General features: G+C 42.3%; 1 protein-coding gene across 3 annotated transcripts in view; it reads right to left on the reverse strand.

The window, feature by feature from the left end:
- STXBP1 (syntaxin binding protein 1) overlaps positions 1–21,284 on the reverse strand; it is a 74,226-nt gene that overhangs the window by 36,163 nt on the left and 16,779 nt on the right. For all 3 annotated transcript variants that reach the window (XM_025475218.3, XM_025475216.3, XM_025475217.3), the window contains exon 2: positions 514–563. In XM_025475218.3, the coding sequence (XP_025331003.1) occupies positions 514–563 (50 nt within the window). The remainder of the gene's footprint in view (positions 1–513; positions 564–21,284) is intronic.

The following is a 21,284-nucleotide window of genomic DNA, read 5'->3' on the forward strand; positions in this document are numbered from 1 at the left end:
GCTCTAAATGTTCTATGAATAAACAAGCTTCCTTCTTTCATCTTATGTAATTACAGATAAATGGGGATGGACCAGATGAGGGCTTTCCAAACTGTTGTATAGGTTCTGTGGAGATGCTTTAGGGCCACCAGAGGGACTTCTTTCTCTCCCATAGCAAGCAGAATAATTTCACCTTCTTCTGCTTTATAGAAGAGGTTCCAGGAGGTTCCAGGTAAGATTTTGTTTGAATAAAAGAGTTCCTTTGCTAAAGTGTCCCACCAGGTGATCTTTAACAGAAGCTTTATTACCAAGAGATTTCTTAACTAGGACTGCATAAAATGAGGCAGAAGGGATTATTATTATTATTATTATTATTATTATTATTATTATTCTTTTACTCTCTGGACACAGCAAAGGTATTGATTCTCTACTTATATATCTTTCCTCCAACTCTATTTTCTTATACTTTCACCATTCTTGTATTTTCCACATGAACTCACCTGTTAAGACCCTTAATTGTGCTCTTCTACCTACCTTCCACTCCCCCTTCTTCTTTACCTTCTTGATCACATCATGCATAATCTCTAAAAAAGGAGAGAAAAAAAAAGGAGAGAAAAGAAAAAGAAAGGAAGGAAGGGAGGGAGAGAGGGAAAGAAGGAGAGAGGAAAATTTAATGTAATGTTAAGGTCTTTCAACACCTGTTTATTATTTTACACCAGGTCATTTCCTCCACAGGCTTTGTATTCTCTATCATGCAATTCAACCAATCTGCTTACTGAGCCATAATCAAATTACCACAAACTTTTCCTGTTCCTTTATTATTTTAAAAAAATTTTATTTTATTTTTATATATTTTTTAAATTAAAAAACAATTTTAAAGATTTTATTTATTTATTCATGAGAGACACACACACACACAGAGGCAGAGGCATAGGCAGAGGGAGAAGCAGACTCCATGCAGGAGGCCCGATGTGGCACTCAATCCCAGGATTCCAGAATCACGCCCTGAGCAGAAGGCAGACACTCAACCACTGAGCCACCCAGGCGTCCTTATTTTTATATTTTTTAAAGATTTTATTTATTTATTTATTTATTTGAGGTAGAGATAGTGAGAAAGAGCATGAGGCGGGGAGGAGAGGGAGAAGCAGGCTCCCCGTTGAGCAGGGAGCACAACGCGGGGCTGGATCCTGGGACCCTGGGATCATGGTCTGAGCTGAAAGCAGACACTTAACCAACTGAGCCACCCAGGCTCCTCTTTTTTAAAAAGTAAGCTCAAGGCCCAAAGTGGAGCTTGGACTCTTGACCTAAGATCAAGAATCACATACTTCACCAACTGAGACAGCCAGGTGCCCCTCTTCCTGTTCCCTTAATTTGGCAGTTCTCAAACTGTTTTTTTAATTTTTTTTTTGTTTTTGTTTTTTTAAAGACCCCATTTATTTATTCATGAGAGACAGAGAGAGAGAGGCAGAGACACAGGCAGAGGGAGAAGCAGGCTCCATGCAGGAGCCCGATGTGGGACCTGATCCCAGAACTCTGGGATCATGTCCCGAGCCAAAGGCAGACACTCAACCGCTGAGCCACTCAGGCATCCCAGTTCTCAAACTTTTTGGTCTCAGGACTTCTTCACACTCTTAAAAACTGAAGACTCCAAAGAATGTTTGTTAGGTGGGTAAATATCTGTTGATATTTATCATATTAGAAATTAAACTGAGAGGGGCACCTTGCTGGCTCAGTCAGTGAAGCATGTAACTCTTGATCTCAGGGTTGTGAGTTCAAGCCCCACGTTGGGCATAAAGTTTACTTAAAAATAAAATCTTCTCTCTCTCGGTCTCTATGAATGAATAAATAAAATCTTAAAAAAAAAAAAAAAAAAAAAGGCAGCCCCGGTGGCGCAGCGGTTTAGCGCCGCCTGCAGCCCAGGGCATGATCCTGGAGACCCTGGATCCGGTCCCACGTCGGTCTCTCTGCACATGGAGCCTGCTTCTCCCTCTGCCTGTGTCTCTGCCTCTCTCTCTCTCTCTCTCTCTGTCTCTATGAATGAATAAATAAAATCAAGCTCTATGTCATGTCAGCAGAGAGTCTGCTTGTCTCCCTCTCTCAACCCCCATGCTTGCTTTCTCTCTATATATCTCTTTCAAATAAATAAATAAATCTTTAAAAAAATCTTTAAAAGGGGCGCCTGGGTGGCTCAGTGGTTAGGCGTCTGCTTTCAGCTTGGGGCATGATCCTGGGGTCCTGGGATCAAGTCCCACATCGGGCTTCCTGCATGGAGCCTGCTTCTCCCTCTGCCTATATCTCTGTGTCTTTCATGAATAAATAAATAAAATCTTAAAAAAAGTAAAAATAAAAAATCTTTAAAAAATAAGAGGAGAAATTTTTAAAGTAATCATTAATTCACTTAAAATTACAAGAGGATGGGTAGCCTGGGTGGCTCAGAGGTTTAGTGCTGCCTTTGGCCCAGGGCCTGAGTCTGGAGACCCGGGATCAAGTCCCACATTGGGCTCTGTGCGTGGAGGCTGCTTCTCCCTCTGTCTGTGTCCCGGCCCCTCTCTAGGTGTCTCTCATGAATCAATAAATAAAATCTTTAAAAAAAAAAAATTACAAGGGCAGCCCAGTGGCTCAGCGGTTTAGTGGCGCCTTTGGCCCAGGATCTGATCCTGGAGACCCAGGATCGAGTCCCACGTTGGGCTCCCTGCATGGAGCCTGCTTCTCCCTCTGCCTGTGTCTCTGCCTCTCTCTCTCTCTCTCTCTGTTTCTCATGAATAAATAAATAAAATATTAAAAAAAAATTACAAGAGGAAGGGGGCCTGATTGGTTCAGTCAGTTAACCATCTAACTTTTGATCTCAGCTCAGGTCTTGAGTCTTAAAAAAAACAAAACAGGGATGCCTGGGTGGCTCAGCGGCTGAGCAACTGCCTTCAGCTCAGGGCGTGATCCTGAGGTTCCAGGATTGAGTCCCACATGGGGCTCCCTGCATGGAGCCTGCTTCTCCCTCTGCCTGTGTCTCTGCCTCTGTCTGGGTGTCTCTCATGAATAAATAAACAAAATCTTAAAAAAACAAAAACAAAAAACAGCGGTGTCTGGGTGGCTCAGTCAATTAAGTATCTGCCTTCAGCTCAAGTCTTGATCACAGGGCCTTGCGATTGAGCCCCATGTCCCTGCATCAGGCTCCTTACTTAGCTTCTCCCTCTCCCTCCTGCTCCCTCTGCTTGTGCTTTCAGTGAAATTAATAAGTAAATAAAATCTGTAAAACAAAACAAAACAAAAACCAAGAGGGGTGACTGGCTAGTTCAGTCCAGAGAGCATGCTGACTCTTGATCTCTGAGTCATGAGTTCAAGCCCCATGTTGTACATTGAGTTTATAAAAATAGATAGATAGATAGAAACAAGAAACCCATTATATATTAACATAAATAGCATTTTAATTAAATATAATTATATTTTCTACAATAAAACAATAAAAATTGTTTTTGTAACTCTCTTCATCTAGCTTCATAAAGGACAGCTGGACTTTCCTATATGCTTCTGCAGTCTGCTATGAATCATATAGCATCTAGAAAACTCTACTGTATACTTGAGAATAAGAGTGAAAAAGTCAAATAACGTCTATAGTCTTATTATGAAGACAGTTTTGCTCATGGACTCCCCATGGGATCCCGTGTTTGAGAACCAAAGCTTTAAGTAAATGGGTAAGAAGGTATGACATTACCTCAGGCCACATGAGCCCCCTTAAGCTCCAAAAACAGTTATGATATCTTTCTAACCTTGAGCTCATCTATGGGATACTCCCAACCAAAATCACCATTTTGGTAAGCCACAGTTCCTAGAAATGCCACACCATGCACAAGTCTATCCAGCCATGGAGTCTTCACAGGAAATAAAACTTCAGCCACTCTTTCTAAATCCAGGTAATACAAGGGCCTGGATGGACTAAAAGGCAAGAGTTGCCATCAGCAAGTGTGTTTCAAACACTGAGGTCATTCTCTAGAGCACAACAGTTCAGAATTCTACTTTTGACGATCTTCAATAATCTGATGTGTCATAAAAGTTTCCCAAAATCTTGGGGCACCTGGGTGATTCAGTTGGTTAAGCATCTGCCTTCAGCTCAGGTCATGATCCCAAGAAGATGCCAGGGTCCTAAGATTGAGCCTTATGTCCGTTGTCCTCCCTGATCAGTGGGGAGCCTGCTTCTCCCTCTCCCCTCTGCCACTTCCCCTGCTTATGGCTTGTTTGTTCTCTCTCTCTGTCAAATAAATAAATAAAATCTTAAAAAAAAAAGTTTCCCCAAATACTTAAAAACTTTTAAAGTTTTTATTTAATATCTTTTATTTTATATTTTTAAATATTTTATTAAAATTTTATTTAAATATTGATAAATTTTTAAAAACTTTTTTATTCAATTATTAAAAAAACCACACACTGTAGTAAGCATAGAAAACACAAATAAAAAAAAAAAAGAAAACACAAATAAGTATAAAGAAGAAACTACCAATACTACTTGTATACATAAAAAAAAAAAAATCGGGAATCCCTGAGTGGCTCAGTGGTTTAGCACCTGCTTCAGCCTAGGGCATGATCCTGGAGTCCTAGGATGAGTCCCGCATCAGGCTCCCTGCATGGAGCCTGCTTCTCCCTCTGCCTGTGTCTCTGCCTCTCTCTCTCTCTCTGTGAGTCTCTCATGAATAAATAATAAATCTTTTTTAAAAAATTTTTATTTATTTATGATAGTCACACAGAGAGAGAGAGAGGCAGAGACATAGGCAGAGGGAGAAGCAGGCTCCATGCACCGGGAGCCCGACGTGGGATTCGATCCCGGTTCTCCAGGATCGCGCCCTGGGCCAAAGGCAGGTGCCAAACCGCTGCGCCACCCAGGGATCCTTAAATAATAAATCTTAAAAAAAAAAAAAAAAAATCACCTGTAATCCTGCCAGCTTGAAGTACATAATTAACATTTTTTTTAATTTTAAATTTTTATTTATTTATGATAGCCACAGAGAGAGAAAGAGAGGCACAGAGACACAGGCAGAGGGAGAAGCAGGCTCCATGCACCGGGAGCCCGATGTGGGATTCGATCCCGGGTCTCCAGGATCGCGCCCTGGGCCAAAGGCAGGCGCCAAACCGCTGCACCACCCAGGGATCCCCATAATTAACATTTTAGTTTATTTCCTGCTAGCTTTTTCCATGCAACTCTACATAGTTAATATAATGCTGTATACATAATTTTGTATTATGCTTTTTTCATGAATAAGCTCATTTTCCCACATTAATAAAAATGCTCCCTTGATTTTAAATGCCTGCATAACAGTCCCTAGTTTAAGTCAACAATTTCCCCAATAGCCATTTAGATTATTTCCCATATTTCAATGTGATGAAAAATTGGGAACAAATACATCCAATGATAAGGCTGTGCTTAAGGCAATTAGGTTATGTTAATATAATGGAATACAATGTACTCATTAAAAATAATGATATGGTAGCATATCTATTCACTCAATAACATTTGCTGAGTAACCACTGTTTACCAGTCAGTGGAGCAGGCACCAGGAATAGAACATAGAAGACATGGTGCAGCTCCCATGGAGCTTACACCCTGGTGGAGAAAGCAAACATTGGATCAAGAACAATCTCAGTTTCTTCTAAGTGCTCTCTGAGGTGAATAAACAAAAACTATGGTAGAAAAAAAAAAAGTTGTGAACAGCTACCTTAAAGAGGAGACCAGACAAGGCCTCTCTGAGGAAGTGAACCTCACAAGGAGGATACCAGCCATTCAAAGGCTGGGAAGGAGAAAGACCAAAAGACATCTTCTCGGAATGGAGATGGTATAAGTTGAGGTTGGAGTACACATCATACAGCACCTTGATAAGGGGTATTATTTTTATCTGAAAGGTACTGGAATGCCACTGGTAGATAGATTTCACTTTATTAAAGATTTCATCCATTTATTCATGAGAGACACAGAGAGAGATGCAGAGACATAGACAGAGGGAGAAGCAGGCTCCCTGTGGGGAGACTGATGAGGAATTAGATCCCAGGACCCCGGGATCATGACCTGAGCCAAGGACAGACACTCAACCACTAAGCCACCCAGGCACCAGGGAGATGGGAGACTGCAACGGATGAGAACAGAAGGAAGGCGCAGAGCTAGGAGGCCTTTGCAATCAGAAAAAAAAAAAAAAAAAAAAAAAAAAAATCAGCATGACTGGTAGCAGTGGTCATGGTAAGAAGTGGATGGATTTGATACATATTTTGAAAATAAAACCAACAGAGCTAGCTGCTGAATTGGATATGGGATCCGAGGGATGAAGGATGGGGAAGAGACATAGATAAATCCTGGGGTTTGGGCTCAAGCAAAGAAACTGATGTAAAGACATTTGGAGATACAGAGAGAAAAGATTTAGAGGAAGAACTGAGTTGTAAGAGAATAGCAATAATTCTTTTTTGATTAAAGATTGAGATGGCTAAGAGATATCTGAGGAGAGATGGAGGGCAGGTAGCTAGAGGTAGCTCTGGAGTTTGGGAGAGTGACCTCAGCTAGAGGTAAAAATTTGGACTTCAATCCTTCCTGCCTAGGTATTCCCATTCCAAAATTCTTGGTAAAGATATTTGTCATGGGTATTGTTAACAGCCAATTCTAATGCTGCCCTACATTTTTCTAATCCAATACCGAAAAGGAAACAAGGATTAGAGCCCATTTTAGCATTAAGAATCAGGTAGCTTGGGCTACTTCCCCACAAATAATCCCTGGCAATCACATTTCATCTCATAGTCCTCTTTGTGTGGAAAGAAACAAAGCCTTCTGAGGCGGGTCTAACCAGCAGATCTTATTTTTGCACACCAAACTGTGTGTATAAACAGCCACACCATCCCCTCCACCACCCACCTAGTCTATACAGATGGAATGGAAGATACCAAGGCAGCTTCAATTTCTCCATAATTGCGTGGACCACAGCACTCGCGGACTCCGCTTCCCTCATAGCCAAGGGGGTAAACAAGAAGGATCCTTCTCGGCCACATGCACCCAATATACCAAATGAAGTCCTGAAGCACAGACTCTAGGGATAGCTCCAAACCCTGTCCCTCCCTTGTGAAGCCCTGTCCTTATAGCCCGGGCACCCATGACTGCATTTCACAGTGACATGTGTCAGGACCCTTGAGCCCATGGTACACCAAAACATGTGAAATAGCATGACTAATATTAGATGGGCTGGAAGCTTGGGAGAAATGTGAGCACCACCGGAGTCCTTAAAATCTTCCCTTAAATGGGGGATTCAAATATGCTAATGCCCTGTCCAGAACAGATGCATCAGGAATCCGGTGCCAACAGATCAAAGGAAAAATACGTCTATTCTACAAAGAGATTTAAAGTAATCTAAACTCAGGCCACAGATGCCCTCCTCTTTACCAATCCAAAGTACAGGGTTGTTCTGGTTTAATAGCAGGTAGTTCTAAAAGACACTCTTGTGTGCTTGCTTCGGCAGCACATATACTAAAATTGGAAAGACACTCTCTTGAATATAAAGCTAGTTACTCAACAAAGGTCACCCCCATCTCCTATAATTAAAAAAAAAAAGAAAGAAAGAAAAGCATCAGAGGAAGCACTAATGTTAGACCAGGGAAAATCCAGGTTCAGGCATTTATGATTGTGTGAACTTGGGCAAGTTTAAAATGTTTTAACCCTCAGTTTTCTCACTGAAGAATTTAAATTATAATATTCTTTTTTAAAAAAAAGATTTTATTTATTCATGACAGAGAGAGGCAGAGACACAGGCAGAGGGAGAAACAGGCTCCATGCAGGGAGTCCGATGTGGGACTCGATCCTGGGACTCCAGGATCACACCCCAGGCCTAAGGCGGCCGCTGAGCCATCGGGGCTGCCCAAATTATAATATTCTAATGGCCTGTTATAAAGATTAATGGGATACAATGCTCAGTCAGTGCCTGGCATTTCACAGAAGGCACTTATTGTGATGTCACTATAAAGTATGCTATTCATACAACAAGGAATTATTTCCTTATGAAAATTATGACACTGCTTCCATCAATCAAGATTTTTAATATAATGTAAAAACCTATTAAAAAGAAACATGTATTCAAAATAGTTTTAAAATAATCACAAAAATAGTAGACAGCAATCTCTACAGGTAGTTCACCCAAAACTTCAAAAGCTTCTCTGACCCCCAACACACATGTGATAAGTTTTAGGATAATGTCACGAATGTGTCAATATATATAATATAAATCTTATATGGAAATATAAAGTTAAACGGAAGATTCCTTCTATCCCTTTTGAGAAGACAGAGACCTCTTTAGGAAGAAATGCATTTATACCGGAAGCACAAGTGGGGACCCACAGGAAGTAAAGGTATTTAACAGTCCTACAGAGATACACAGGATTGTATTTTTAAATTGCTATTACTAAACATTGTTCTGCAAATTCTCTTAGACAAGAAAACAAAATGAGGTAAGGATGTAAAATTGTTAAGAAGAATGCAGAATATCTGCCTACAGCAATCATGGGAATCACATTAAAATGCTCATGAAGATACAAAATAAATACATAAGAACCAACGGGGACTTCTCCAGAGCAAAAACAATCTGAAAACAAGTCTGATGTTTACCACCGCATACTGGGCCCTGGGCCGGGACTCCACCTCTCTCAATTCTACCCACTGCTGGCAATTCTGCTCCAAAGCAACAAGAAGTCTCTTCCTCTTTCCCTGGCAGCACTTCAAATACCTGAAGATGGCAACCACGTCTCTTTGTCTTGCTCTGGGCTGGAGAGTCTCCTTGCTAAACAACTGTACCTCCCAAGTGGAATGAGTTTAGGGCTAAACAATACATGAGAAAATGGTTTAAGTACTTGAAAACAAGACTTCCAAGTCCTGTCAGGATCTTTCTTGCCTTAGACTCCCTGCATAATCATTTCTCGGCCTTTTGGCTAAGATCAAGTGTAGACTCTCTGCATGGAGCCTGCTTCTCCCTCTGCCTATTCTCTGCCTCTCTCTGTGTGTCTCTCATGAATAAATAAATAAAATCTTAAAAAAAAAGAAAAAAAGAAAAAGAAAAAAAGATCTTGCCTTAGAAATACTCATTTAAGGGCACCTGGGTGGCTTAGTGGTTGAGTGTCTGCCTTTGGCTCAGGTCATGATCACTGGGTCCTGGGATCAAGTCCCGCATCAGGCTCCTTACAGGGAGTCTGCTTCTCCCTCTGCCTATGTCTCTGCCTCTCTGTGTTTCTCATGAATAAAAAAAAAAAAAACCATATATACATAGACTCCTAGTCACCTAGCTACAAATTATTTACCATTTTGTCTTTCTTCTCTTTCTTTCTCCCCTCCCTTCATTCCTTCCTTCTTTCCTTTCTTCCTGAGACACACACAGAGAGAGAGAGGCAGAGACACAGACAGAGGGAGAAGCAGGCTCCATGCAGGGAGCCCGATGTGGGACTCGATCCCGGGTCTCCAGGATCACATCCTGGGCTGAAGGCGGTGCTAAACCGCTGAGCCACCTGCGCTGCCCCTATTTTGTCTTTATGTAGTTCTTCATAATACAGAAGTAGCACATTTTTGTTGAAAAATTCAAATAGATATGTAAATACAAAATGAAATTTACCTCCTTACCCCATTCTTGAGGGGAAACACTGGTGAACAAGTCTCACAAGCACCCTTACAGATCCTTCTCTATGCATATACAAATGTATATGGGAATGTACACATGTATACCCGTGACTCCGTGGCTGAGGCCTGGGGAGGTTAAGTAACTTTCCATGATTCTCCTTCTTTGGTGCTTAAGAACCCTTATGTTAGAAAGCACTTTAGAGTGCAGCCCAGGTGGCTTAGCGGCTTAGTGCCACCTTCAGCCCCGGGCGTGATCCTGGGGACCCGGGATCGAGTCCCGGATCGAGTCCCACATCGGGATCCCTGCATGGAGCCTGCTTCTCCCTCTGCCTGCTTCTCCCTCTGCCTGTGTCTCTGCCACGCGCGCGCTCGCTCGCTCTCTCTCTCATTAATAAATAAAATCAAAAAAAAATTTTTAAAAAAGGAAGAACCTTAGAGATCATTTAAGACCAGAGTCTAGGTCCCTCATTTTGGAATTGAGATACTTCTTGCAAAACAGAACCATCGCGGGACGCCTGGGAGCTTTTTTTTTTTTTTTTTTTTTAAATAAGGCATATTTTATTTTTTTATTTTAAGAGATTTTATTTATTTATTCATGAGAGACACAGAGAGGAGAGAGAGAGAGGTAGAGACACAGGCAGAGGGAGAAGCAGGCTCCATGCAGGGAGCCCGACGTGGGACTCGATCCCGGGTCTCCAGGATCACACCCTGGGCTGAAGGCGGCGCTAAACCGCTGAGCCACCAGGGCTGCCCACCTGGGAGCTTTTTGAAAGTATTTTGGCTAGGTTGTGATTGCTCAGATACTGATTAAAAATTAATTACTGGAGAAATGGGACGCCAGGGTGGCTCAGGGGTTGAGCATCTTGCCTTCGGCTCAGAGTGTGATCTTGGGGTCTGGGGATCAAGTCCTGCATCGGGTTCCCTGCATGGACCCTGCTTCTCCCTCTGCCTATGTCTCTGCCTCTCTCTGTGCCTCTCATGAATAAATTAAAAAAAAAAAATCTGGAGTGGGCAAACCCACTAAATGGTCACTCTAGAGTAAGCAGAAATGGGTTCCTGGATCCCCATCCAAATGTTCTTCTCATTACACACAGTGTCTCTTGGCTATAGCATGGACTGGACTCTGAAGTTTAAAGCTGGGTGTGCTTTTCTCTGTTTCATTTCAGTGATCACCTTGACACAGTAAAGCTAATTGATTCAGATGGGTTTTGGAGCCAGATCCTCCACTTACCCAGCTGTGACCTTCAGCAAGTTATTAAATCTCTGTGTCAGTTTTCCCAGCTGTAAAATGGGAATGACCACACATGACCCATGGAATTATTGTGGGGATTAAATGAGTTCACGTAAGCACTCAGTTTAGTACTTAACACTTGGTTATCACCATCACCATCATCATCTATTTCAAAGGGTACTTGATCTCCCTAGGATGGAAAAACCCAACAATTTCCAGTTGGTTTCTTATTGCTCCTCCAGGGAGTTTGCGATGTCTTTTTTTTTTTTTTTTTTGTCTCCTGTTTTCCAGTTTATTTCTCTGCATAGAAAATTCTGAAAGAATTTTCTTTCATCCACTCAACAATGATGATTTTTTGAACACCTGCTATATGTCAGACCTCCCTCCTGACACTGCAAAGACCACAGTGAACAAACTAAAGAAGACGTCTGCTCTTAAGGTGCTTATACCTGATATGAGGGCAGAAACAGCCAATAAACACTAGAAAGTCAACAAGATCATTCTAGAGAGTGATATGTGCTCAAAGGAAATTAAAAAGGTTAATTAACAAGAATGTGATAGAGGTTTGGTGGAAGGTCCTCTAAGGAGGTGACAAGGAGGATCAACACTGTGTCATTCAGGCAGGAAGAGTTTTCCAGGCATAGGAAAAGCAGGTGAAAAATCCTCAAGTTAGAATCAAGAGTGGTATAGTCTAAGAAAAAAGAGAAAGCAATTATGGGGAGACCCAGCAAGCTCAGTGAGGGAGAGAAAGGTTTAGGATGCACTGAGAGGTCACCCCAGAGTCTCACCTGGTCTTTAAAGCAGTAACTCCTTACTGAGGACTCCACAAGGCATGCACAGTATTCTGTGCCTGTAACACTAAAACCTCATTCAGTCACCTTCAAACATGACAATTCCTTCCTATCCCTGCACCCTCAACTCCCACTCCGTGTCTGGCATTTGGCATAAAATAATGATCTAGCAAATGCCTGTAGAATGAATGAGTCCCCGAATGGCATAATTGAGCAGTACTTGCTGAGAGTGAAATGAGTGGTTCTGTTCATAGTGTATCTCATGACTACATAAGGTGATTCCACCCAGTAGCTTGCTGCAACCACCTACATACCCCCTCCCAGGGCTGCCACTCTCCTGATACCCCCCAAGATTCAGAATTCCCAGTTCAAGGATGATTGCCAGAAAAAAATAGTCTCAGAGACTCTTTCACAGGGATTGCTGGAGAGAGAGAGCTTTTTATTCTTGAGGAACATGACAGGTAAGTTATGGTTATTCTGGCTAGCCCCAAGTTTGCAAGCCAGAAAGATCTAGAAATATTTTCCCCAAACTTTCCTCAATTAAATGCAGTGAGGGGTATGGGTATTACATGAATGTTCAGATACAAATGCTCAAATCCAAAGTTTTCTGCCATCTTAGCATTTCCCTAGTAATTTTTTTTTAAGATTTTATTTAGGTATTCATGAGAGACCAAGAGAGAGGCAGAGACACAGGCAGATGAAGAAGCAGGTTTCATGCAGGGAGCCCAATGTGGGACTCAATCCTGGGTCTCCAGGATCATGCCCTGGGCCAAAGGCAGGCGCTAAACCACTGGGCCATCCAGGAATCCCCTAGTAATTAATTTTTAACCAGTATCTGAGATACTACCCAAAATACTTTCAAAAGCTCGTATTAAAAAAAAAGCCCAATCAATAATTCAGTCTTAATTTTTAAAAAGTGCCCACAATTATAGAATCTAACACTTACTGAAGAATTACTATATGGAATACCTTGTCCTACACATTTTACATGTATCATCTCATTTAAAGCTCACTGTGACCCTCTAAGATTAAGTATTATAATCACTCCCATTTTACAAAGAAGGAAACTTAGGCCAAGAAAAGTGAAGTGTCTGAGATGAATGGAGAAAGACGTATACAATGGAACACTACTCAGTCATCAAAAAATGAAATCTTGCCATTTGCAGCAACATGGATGAAACTAGAGGATATTATGCTAAGTGAAATAAGTCAATCAGAGAGAGACAATTATCGTATGATCTCACTCATCCGTGGAATTTAAGAAACAAAACAGAAGATCATAGGAGAAGAGAGAAAAAAAATAAAACAAGACAAAATCAGAGAGAGAGACAAACCATAAGAGATTCTTAATCACAGGAAACAGACTGAGGGTCGCTAAAGGGGAGGGGGGTGGAGGGATGGGATAACTGGGTGATGGACATGAAGGAGGGCACATGATGTAATGAGCCCATACATGATGTAATGGGTATTATATAAGACTGATGAATCACTGACCTCTACCTCTGAAACCTAGAATACATTATATGTTAATTAATTGAATTTAAATTTTAAAAAGTGAAGTGTCTAGCACCTGCATTATAAAATGCACATAACCACAGGAAGCCTATGGAGAATATATACATTTTTAAGTATAAATCAATTCTTGACCTCAAGGAACTTATAGTCTATTTGGGGAAACAAGACAATATACCCAAAGCCTAAGATAAAAGTCATCAGAACCCTCCTGCACTGCTCCTGGGAATGTAAAATGGTATAGCCGCTCTGGAAAACAGTCTGGTGGTTCCTTAAACAGCTCAATGTAGAATTACACTCCTAGGTACACACCCAAGATAAATGAAAACCGAGGTCTACACAAAAACTTACACATGAATGTTCATAGCAGCATTATTCATAAAGTGGAAGCCAAAAAAGTGGAAACAACCCAAATATCCATCACCCAGTGAATGGAGAGATAAATGTCGTATATTCAGACAATGGAATATTCAGCCATAAAAGGAATGAAATACTGATACATGGTTCAACATGGATGAATATTTAAAACACTAAGTCAAAGAAGCCTGTCACAAAAGACAGGTCCAGTGAATTCCATTTATACAAAATGTCTAGAATTGGTGAATCCATGGATATAGAAAGTAGATATGGATTGATCAGTAGTTTACTAGTGCAGGGGAATGGAAGAGTTGGGGGTAATGTTAAGGGAGTATGCAACTTCTTTTGGGGGTAATGAAAGTGTACTAAATTTGTGATAATGGATGTACACTTCTGTACATATACTAAAAGCTACTGAAATGCACACTTTAAATGGGCAAATGGTATGGTGCGTGAATAATATCTCAAGAAAACTGTTTTTAAAAAGTCATCAGATGGGGTACCTGGGTTCCTCAGTGGGTTAAGCATCTGCCTTCAGCTCAGGTCATGATCCCAGGGTCCTGGGATTGAACCCTGCACCAGGCTCCCTGCTCAGTTGGGAGTCTGCTTTTTCCTCTCCCTGCTTGTGTGCTCTTGCTCTTAAATAAATAAAATCTTAAAAAAAAAAAAAAAAAAAGAGTCCTCAGAGAGGGACACCGGGTAGCACAGTTGGTTGGGTGACCGACTCTTGGTTTCCACTCAGGTTGTGATCTTAGAGTCTTGAGATTGAACCCCACATCAGGCTCTGTGCTCAGTGTGGAGTCAGCTTGGAGTTTCTCTCTCCCTCTCCCTCTGTTCCTCCCCCTGCTTGTGTGGACATGCTCACTCTCTCTCTCTCTCTCAAATAAATAAATAAATCTTTTTTAAAAAGTCATCAGAAAAAAAAAAAGTCATCAGAGAGGGATGCCTGGGTGGCTCAGCGGTTAAGCATCTGCCTTAGGCTTGGAGTGTGATCCCGGAGTCTCAGGATCCAGTCCCACGTCAGGCTCCCCGCAGGGAGCCTGCTTCTCCCTCTGCCTGTGTCTCTGCCTCTCTCTCTCTCTCTCTCTGTGTGTTTCTCATGAATAAATAAAATCTTTTAAAAATAAAAAAATAAAAAAATAAAAAATAAAAAGTCATCAGAGAATTTCACTTTTTTTTTAAAGATTTTTTATTTATTTATTCATAAGAGAGAGAAAGAGAGAGAGAGAGAGAGAGGCAGGCAGAGACACGGGCAAAGGGAGAAGTAGGCTCTATGCAGCGAGCCCAATGTGGGACTCCCGGACCACATTCTGAGCCAAAGGCAGACACTCAACCACTGAGCCAGCCAGGCGTCCTGAGAATTTTTTAAAAATATTTTATTTATTTATTTGAGAGAGAGAGAACACAAAAGAAAGCATGAGCTGGGGGAGAGGCAGATGGAGAGGGAGAACCAGATCCCCTACAGAGCAAGGAGCACAATGTGGGGCTCAATCCCAGAACCTGGGATCATGACCTGAGCCAAAGGCAGACACTTAACCAACTGAGCCACCCAGGCGCCCCATCATCATAGAATTTTAGATGAAAATTTCAAACCCAAGTGGCTAGGTGGCTCAGGTGGTCCTGGGATCAAGCCCCACGTTGGGACTCTCTACTCAGTAGGGAGTCTGCTGCTTCTCTTCTCCCCCTGTGCGCACTCTCTCTCTGCAAATAAATAAACAAAATCTTAAAAAAAAATTTCAAATGCCAAAATATAAACACCATTTTGCTTAATATGGAATTGCTCTGCAGTGTCTTTACCTGAAAACAGGTACCTAGCTTACCCCTCTAAAACATCGGTTATTTAAAATTATAATTTACTATAATTTTATATCTGAACTGTACTTTGTGAAAGTGAGAGACCAAAACAGAAACCACAAATTGTCAGCCACAGGGCAAAAATGAGGTACTGCTCCCTCTAACTGTTTAATGACAATTGCCTAACCTAGGAATGTTCCTGTTAGGTTTATTTTTGGGGTGGTGGGGAATGAGAGGGAAAGAGGGGCTGATTGTTGGAGTGGTCACAAGCTTTAGAACATGCAGAGACTAGTGAACAATGATTTGATTACGCTGCCCTTGTAAGCACACCCACAGATTACATAAGACTCAAAATGTCTAATATTATGACATCCAACACTTGGGCTGCTGCCAGCATCTGAGAGGAAAGTGTGATAAATAAAGGTCTGATGTCTGAGAGACCAAATCCTAACCTTAGGCCCATAAAGATGCCAGATGGAGTTACAGAAAGGACTACTCACTGTCTCTTTCACAGGAGATTCTCATTTTCTATCTTACTTTCCCCACTCTGCTTCCTAAGGTTTAGAGCCAAAAGGTCAAGGAGAGCTAGAGCGTCTCTAATGCAAAGCCTCACAGACCTTGGAAATTTGATTTGTAGAAAGGAAATCTCAAAGTGAGGACAAAAGAGATTAGAAAGAGGAGTTCCCATAGCACTTTAGATGCAGTCACCCCACCTCAGCTCCAAAGAAGCTATTGTCTTCTTCCTATAGTTGCTTTCCACGTGATATCCCTTGGATTAAAGGAGCTGTGAAATCACCAAATACACATAAATAGGAAAATCAGTTAAAAAATGGAAACTGAAACAATTTCTATTTTCTTAAAATCAACAGCTTATAGTAATAAATACTGTTTAGTTAATTAAGGTTTTGCACAAAAAGACGAAAGACACAAAATGGTGAAATGGAGATTATTATTCTAGGACAGACAGCAGTACTAATACCTTGCAAGCATTACTGAATAAGACATTTTTTAAAGGACTCAAGAATGAAGGCCATTTTTATACAAGATAGTAATATCATGCAGTTATTTGGAAAGCATTTTACATTAGCTAAAGAAAAAAAAAGGAAAGAAGGAGGGAAGGAGGGAAGAAATGAAGGAAGGGAGGGAACACTGCCCATATACATCATCAACAGCAGCAGACCTCATCTGTAAATGTCTCGTTTGGTCTATCAGCCTGTATTTGTTTTTCTGCAAAAAGCTTGTCCTCAGAGCACCTGAGTGACACAGTCAGTTAAGTGTCTGACTCTTGGTTTCGGCTCAGGTCCTGATCTCAGGGTCATGAAATTGAGCCCCACATCAGGCTCTGTGCTGAGTCTGCTAAAGTTTCTTTCCCTCTGTCCCTCCCCACCTCACTCTCTCAAAAAAAAAAAAAAAAAAAAAAAAAAAAAAATTTTTTTTAATTCCCCCAAAACAGCTTGTCCTCCTCCGAGTACAGACTATGATGACTGCAATAACTCCTCCTTGAACTACAAGGACCTAGAACAGGTATCTAACTCGGTCTTGGCAGGAACCCAAGATGTGGCTAGTATCTTAAATTCCTAAGTGTAGCCTTTAATGGCTCCAAATCACATTTCTTGACTAAGTGGGAGTTTCCCTCCCATTAAGGACTAAGGATTAGAGAAAAATATGCTTTAGAAAGAGGGAGAAAAAATAGGATGCTCATATAATCCCCAAAACCCAGAAACCCAGAGCAGACAAAAGATCCAGCCCAGTGGTTTTTAGTGGGGAAGTGACTGGTGCCCCTCCCCATCCTGGCAGGGGACATTCAGCAATGTCTGGAGGATGCTACAGGCAGGTAGTGGAAAAAGGCCACGGATGCTGCCAAACATCCTACAACACACAGGCTCATATAGTCCCATATGTCAAGAGTGCTGAGATTGAGAAACCCTGATCTAGTCCATTTTATAAAGAAAATGAACCCGAGAGATAAGTGACTTATCTGTGACAGTGGTGGTAGGAATCCTCTTATCTTCAAGTCCAAGATTCTCACCAGCCCTCTGTTCTGTTCTAAAATTTAACCTGCTTCAGGTCTTCAGGTATGAGACATTAAAAGTGTTGAGTCTTACACTGCACGGCAAGGCCATAAGTTCAAGCTCCTTCTGGAGCCAACAATACAGCCATTATAGAGGTGTCAAAATGACAGAAGACAAAAGCCTCAGGGAAGCTTCCAGAAGGAGGAAATGTTCCCCCCACCACCACTCCCAGCCTCCAACACATAACAAGGTCTAATTCCAGGAGGGCTACTTCCTTCTCTCAAATCCATGTAACTGGTTACAATTATATACCAGGAAAAGAAAACATCCTCCAGGGGTTTGGGCCCAGGACCAAGCACAGGAAGAAGGTGGAGCTCTAAGAACAAACACTGAAAATCCAGAAGAAACGGCTGAGTTTGCACTAACTTTCACTGAATATGCAGGCTGGGTGCTTTCCTCAAGCCAGTCTTCCATACCCTGTAGAAAAAGATGCTGCTGCTTACGATTCTGGAGTGCTACCTACCATTGTGTGCTTTCCATTTCCTTGGCCTGGCTAACCCATTTCCCACTTTGTTCTGTTATTTCACAGCACCTGACATCTGAGCTCTTGGTTCATCATTTTTCTGTTTGAGAGTGATTCAAATTGTTTTCTCTGTATCGGTCTACTTCCAGAATAAATTCTTTACCTGAGAGTCTATGTGCCATATTTCTGTCATTTTTCCTTTTCAAAGTTTTACAAAGTTCCCATGTAGATATTTTTTCTTTTCTGCTTAAGTCACCTACACAGGGACAATTTCTCTCTGGCAATCTGTTGTATCAAAATGTCCAGGTGGGCTCGCTTTGTTCCCTCCCCCATTTACCTAGGTATTATTTGAATACTGCCCTCAGCATAGGAGTTGGCTGTGTGTTGGGATGGTGGTCTCTGCCCAGCGTTCAGCTAGGGAAGGGTAGGTGGCAGAGAACTGACTGGAGAAATTCGTCTCTACAGATTGTGTAACTTGGTTCTATGCCAAAGACCACTCCATGAAAGATTGATGTTGGGGTCCAGGAGGGGATACCAGTATCAAAAAAGTGACTTTAGGATCCCTGGGTGGCGCAGCGGTTTGGCGCCTGCCTTTGGCCAAGGGCGCGATCCTGGAGACCCGGGATCGAATCCCACGTCAGGCTCCCGGTGCATGGAGCCTGCTTCTCCCTCTGCGATGTCTCTGCCTCTCTCTCTCTCTCTCTCTCTCTCTCTCTCTGACTATCATAAAAAAAATAATAATAATACCATTAAAAAAATGACTTTAGCTTCACTTGATTTCCTGCTTCATAGTGAACTAATGAGCTCAATTCAGAATGAAACTTTTGGATTTGAGGTGTCCCAAATATTTTTTTCACCTGTCTCTGTTTAGTCAGGCTTTTGTTTACTGCCCAGTTAGCCTTAGAACTGTAGCAGATGGGGATCCCTGGGTGGCGCAGCAGTTTAGGGCCTGCCTTTGGCCCAGGGCGCGATCCTGGAGACCCAGGATCGAATCCCACGTCGGGCTCCTGGTGCATGGAGCCTGCTTCTCCCTCTGCCTATGTCTCTGCCTCTCTCTCTCTCTCTGTGTGTGACTATCATAAATAAATAAAAATTTTTAAAAAATTAAAAAAAAACCTGTAGCAGATGGTTTCCATTCTCCTCTCAGCAAGAAAGGGGGGGGGGGGTGGCCAAAAGAGCCAGTCATTTTGTTATATTAAGAATCTAGGGGGTAGCCCAGGTGGCTCAGTGGTTTAGTGCTGCCTTCAGCCCAGGGCCTGATCTTGGGGACCTGGGATCGAGTCCCATGTCGGGCTCCCTCCATGGAGCCTGCTTCTCCCTCTGCCTGTGTCTCTGCCTCTCTCTCTCTCTGTGTGTCTCTCATGAATAAATACATAAAACTTAAAAAAAAAAATCTAGGGTGTGGGGTCCCCAGCTTCTGGCTGCTGGCCACTCCCATCCTTCCTTCCTAGAAATGATAGTCTTATTTATAAATTCTGAGTCTGTGCTCTTATTTTCTACAGTAGACATGTGGTAAGTGACTTAGCAGGCCTAGGAAAGCTGAATCTATCTGAAGTGGAATACTAAGCCAGCAGCAGGGAACACTGAAAACCAATTAAATGTGCATAAAAGAATCCTCAACAGTTTCAGGAGCTGGAAGCACCAGGTACCTCTGGAATTTAAAAGAATGTAGGGGGAGTGGCAGGGAATACAAGGCATGTTGGTAGAAAGGTATTTGGGATAGAGTCCCAACTGTTATAGCCTAGATTCCTTCTACCACTTCCGGTCATTGGGTGATTGTCCTTCTCCCAACATGGCAGAACACTGAAAATTTCCTCTCCAGAGAGTGTAGAGTGTACAGGGTCCCTGAACTGTGAAACCCAAGGCACAGCTCTGAGCATGAGTTTAATAGTGAAAACAAAGGGGCTAAACGACCATGTGTACGGATTGTTGAGAACTACCCTCCATACCTCTGGCCCTCTTCATCTACTCAGCTTCCAGAATTCTGGTAGCCAGACCTTTATCTCTCAAGCAGGAGACAGACTTCTCTGGGCAATCAAGCCCAAGAAGGAAAAATCTAAAGACCTTGACATTGGGGATTCCCCACAAACAGCTCACCTAGTTCAGCCCCATTCACAAGCCCAGAGCTCCAATCAACATTTAAGTCTCTCATTTTAATCACAAGCAGCCAGTCACTGGGTTTGCTACCCACTTAATCAAAGTTCCTAGGTGGAAAATAGAGATAAAACAACAACAAAACCTGGAAGAAACAGTCTATGCAGATAATTAAAAAAAATTTGTTTTTAAAGATTTTATTTATTTATTCATGAGAGACACAAAGAGAGAGGGGCAGAGACACAGGCAGAGGGAGGGGAAGCAGGCTCCATGCAAGGAGTCCGATGTGGGACTCGATCCCAGGTCTCCAGGATCATGCCCTGGGCTGAAGGCAGTTGCTCAACCACTGAGCCACCCAGGAGTCCCTTAATTTTTTTTTTTTTTTTAAAGAGACATAGGGCGCCTGGGTGGCTCAGCGGTTGAGCGTCTGCCTTTGGCTCACGTCGTGGTCCTGGGATCGAGTGCCACATCAGGCTTCCTATAGGGAGCCTGCTTCTCCCTCTGCCTATGTCTCTGCCTCTCTCTGTGTCACTCATGAAGAAATAAATAAAATCTTAAAAAAATAAAAATAAAAATAGAAACATGGGACGCCTGGGTGGCTCAGCGGTTGGGTGCCTGCCTTCAGCCCAGGGCATGATCCCAGAGCCCAGAGATGGGAGTCCCACGTCAGGCTCCCTGCATGGAGCCTGCTTCTCCCTCTGCCTGTCTGTCTGTCTGTCTGTCTCTCTGTGTCTCATGAATAATAAAATCTTTAAAAAAAATAAAAATAAAAAGAGAGATATGGAGAGCCTGGGTGGCCCAGTGGGTTAAGCATTTGCCTTCAGCTCAGATCAAGATCCCAGGGTCCTGGGACTGAGCCTCACATCAGGGTCCCTGCTCGGCAGGGAGCCTGTTTTCCTTCTCCCTCTGCCGCTCCCCCTGCTTGTGCTCTCTCACTCTCTGTCAAATAAATAACATCTTTAAAATAAATAAATAAGGGATGCCTGGTCCCAGGCATGGGATGGATGATCCCAGAGTCCCAGGATCAAGTCCCACATCCAGCTCCTTGTATGGAGCCTGCTTCTCCTCCCTCTGCCTGTGTCTCTGCCTCTTTCTGTGTCTTTCATGAATAAATAAATAAAATCAAATAAATAAATAAATAAATAAATAAATAAATAAATAAGACATAAAGGAAGACACCACATCTGTGAAACAAGAATAGGAAGCTACAAAAGAAAAAAGGCTATTAGAAATTTTTAAGGAAAAAAAAAAAGAAAGAAAGAAATTTTTAAGGAACAGGGCAGCCCCGGTGGCGCAGCGGTTTAGTGCCGCCTGCAGCCTGGGGTGTGATCCTGGAGACCCAGGATTGAGTCCCGCGTCGGGCTCCCTGCATGGA

This window comes from Canis lupus, chromosome 9, assembly GCF_003254725.2.
Source record: "Canis lupus dingo isolate Sandy chromosome 9, ASM325472v2, whole genome shotgun sequence".
NCBI classification, from domain to species: Eukaryota; Metazoa; Chordata; class Mammalia; order Carnivora; family Canidae; genus Canis; species Canis lupus.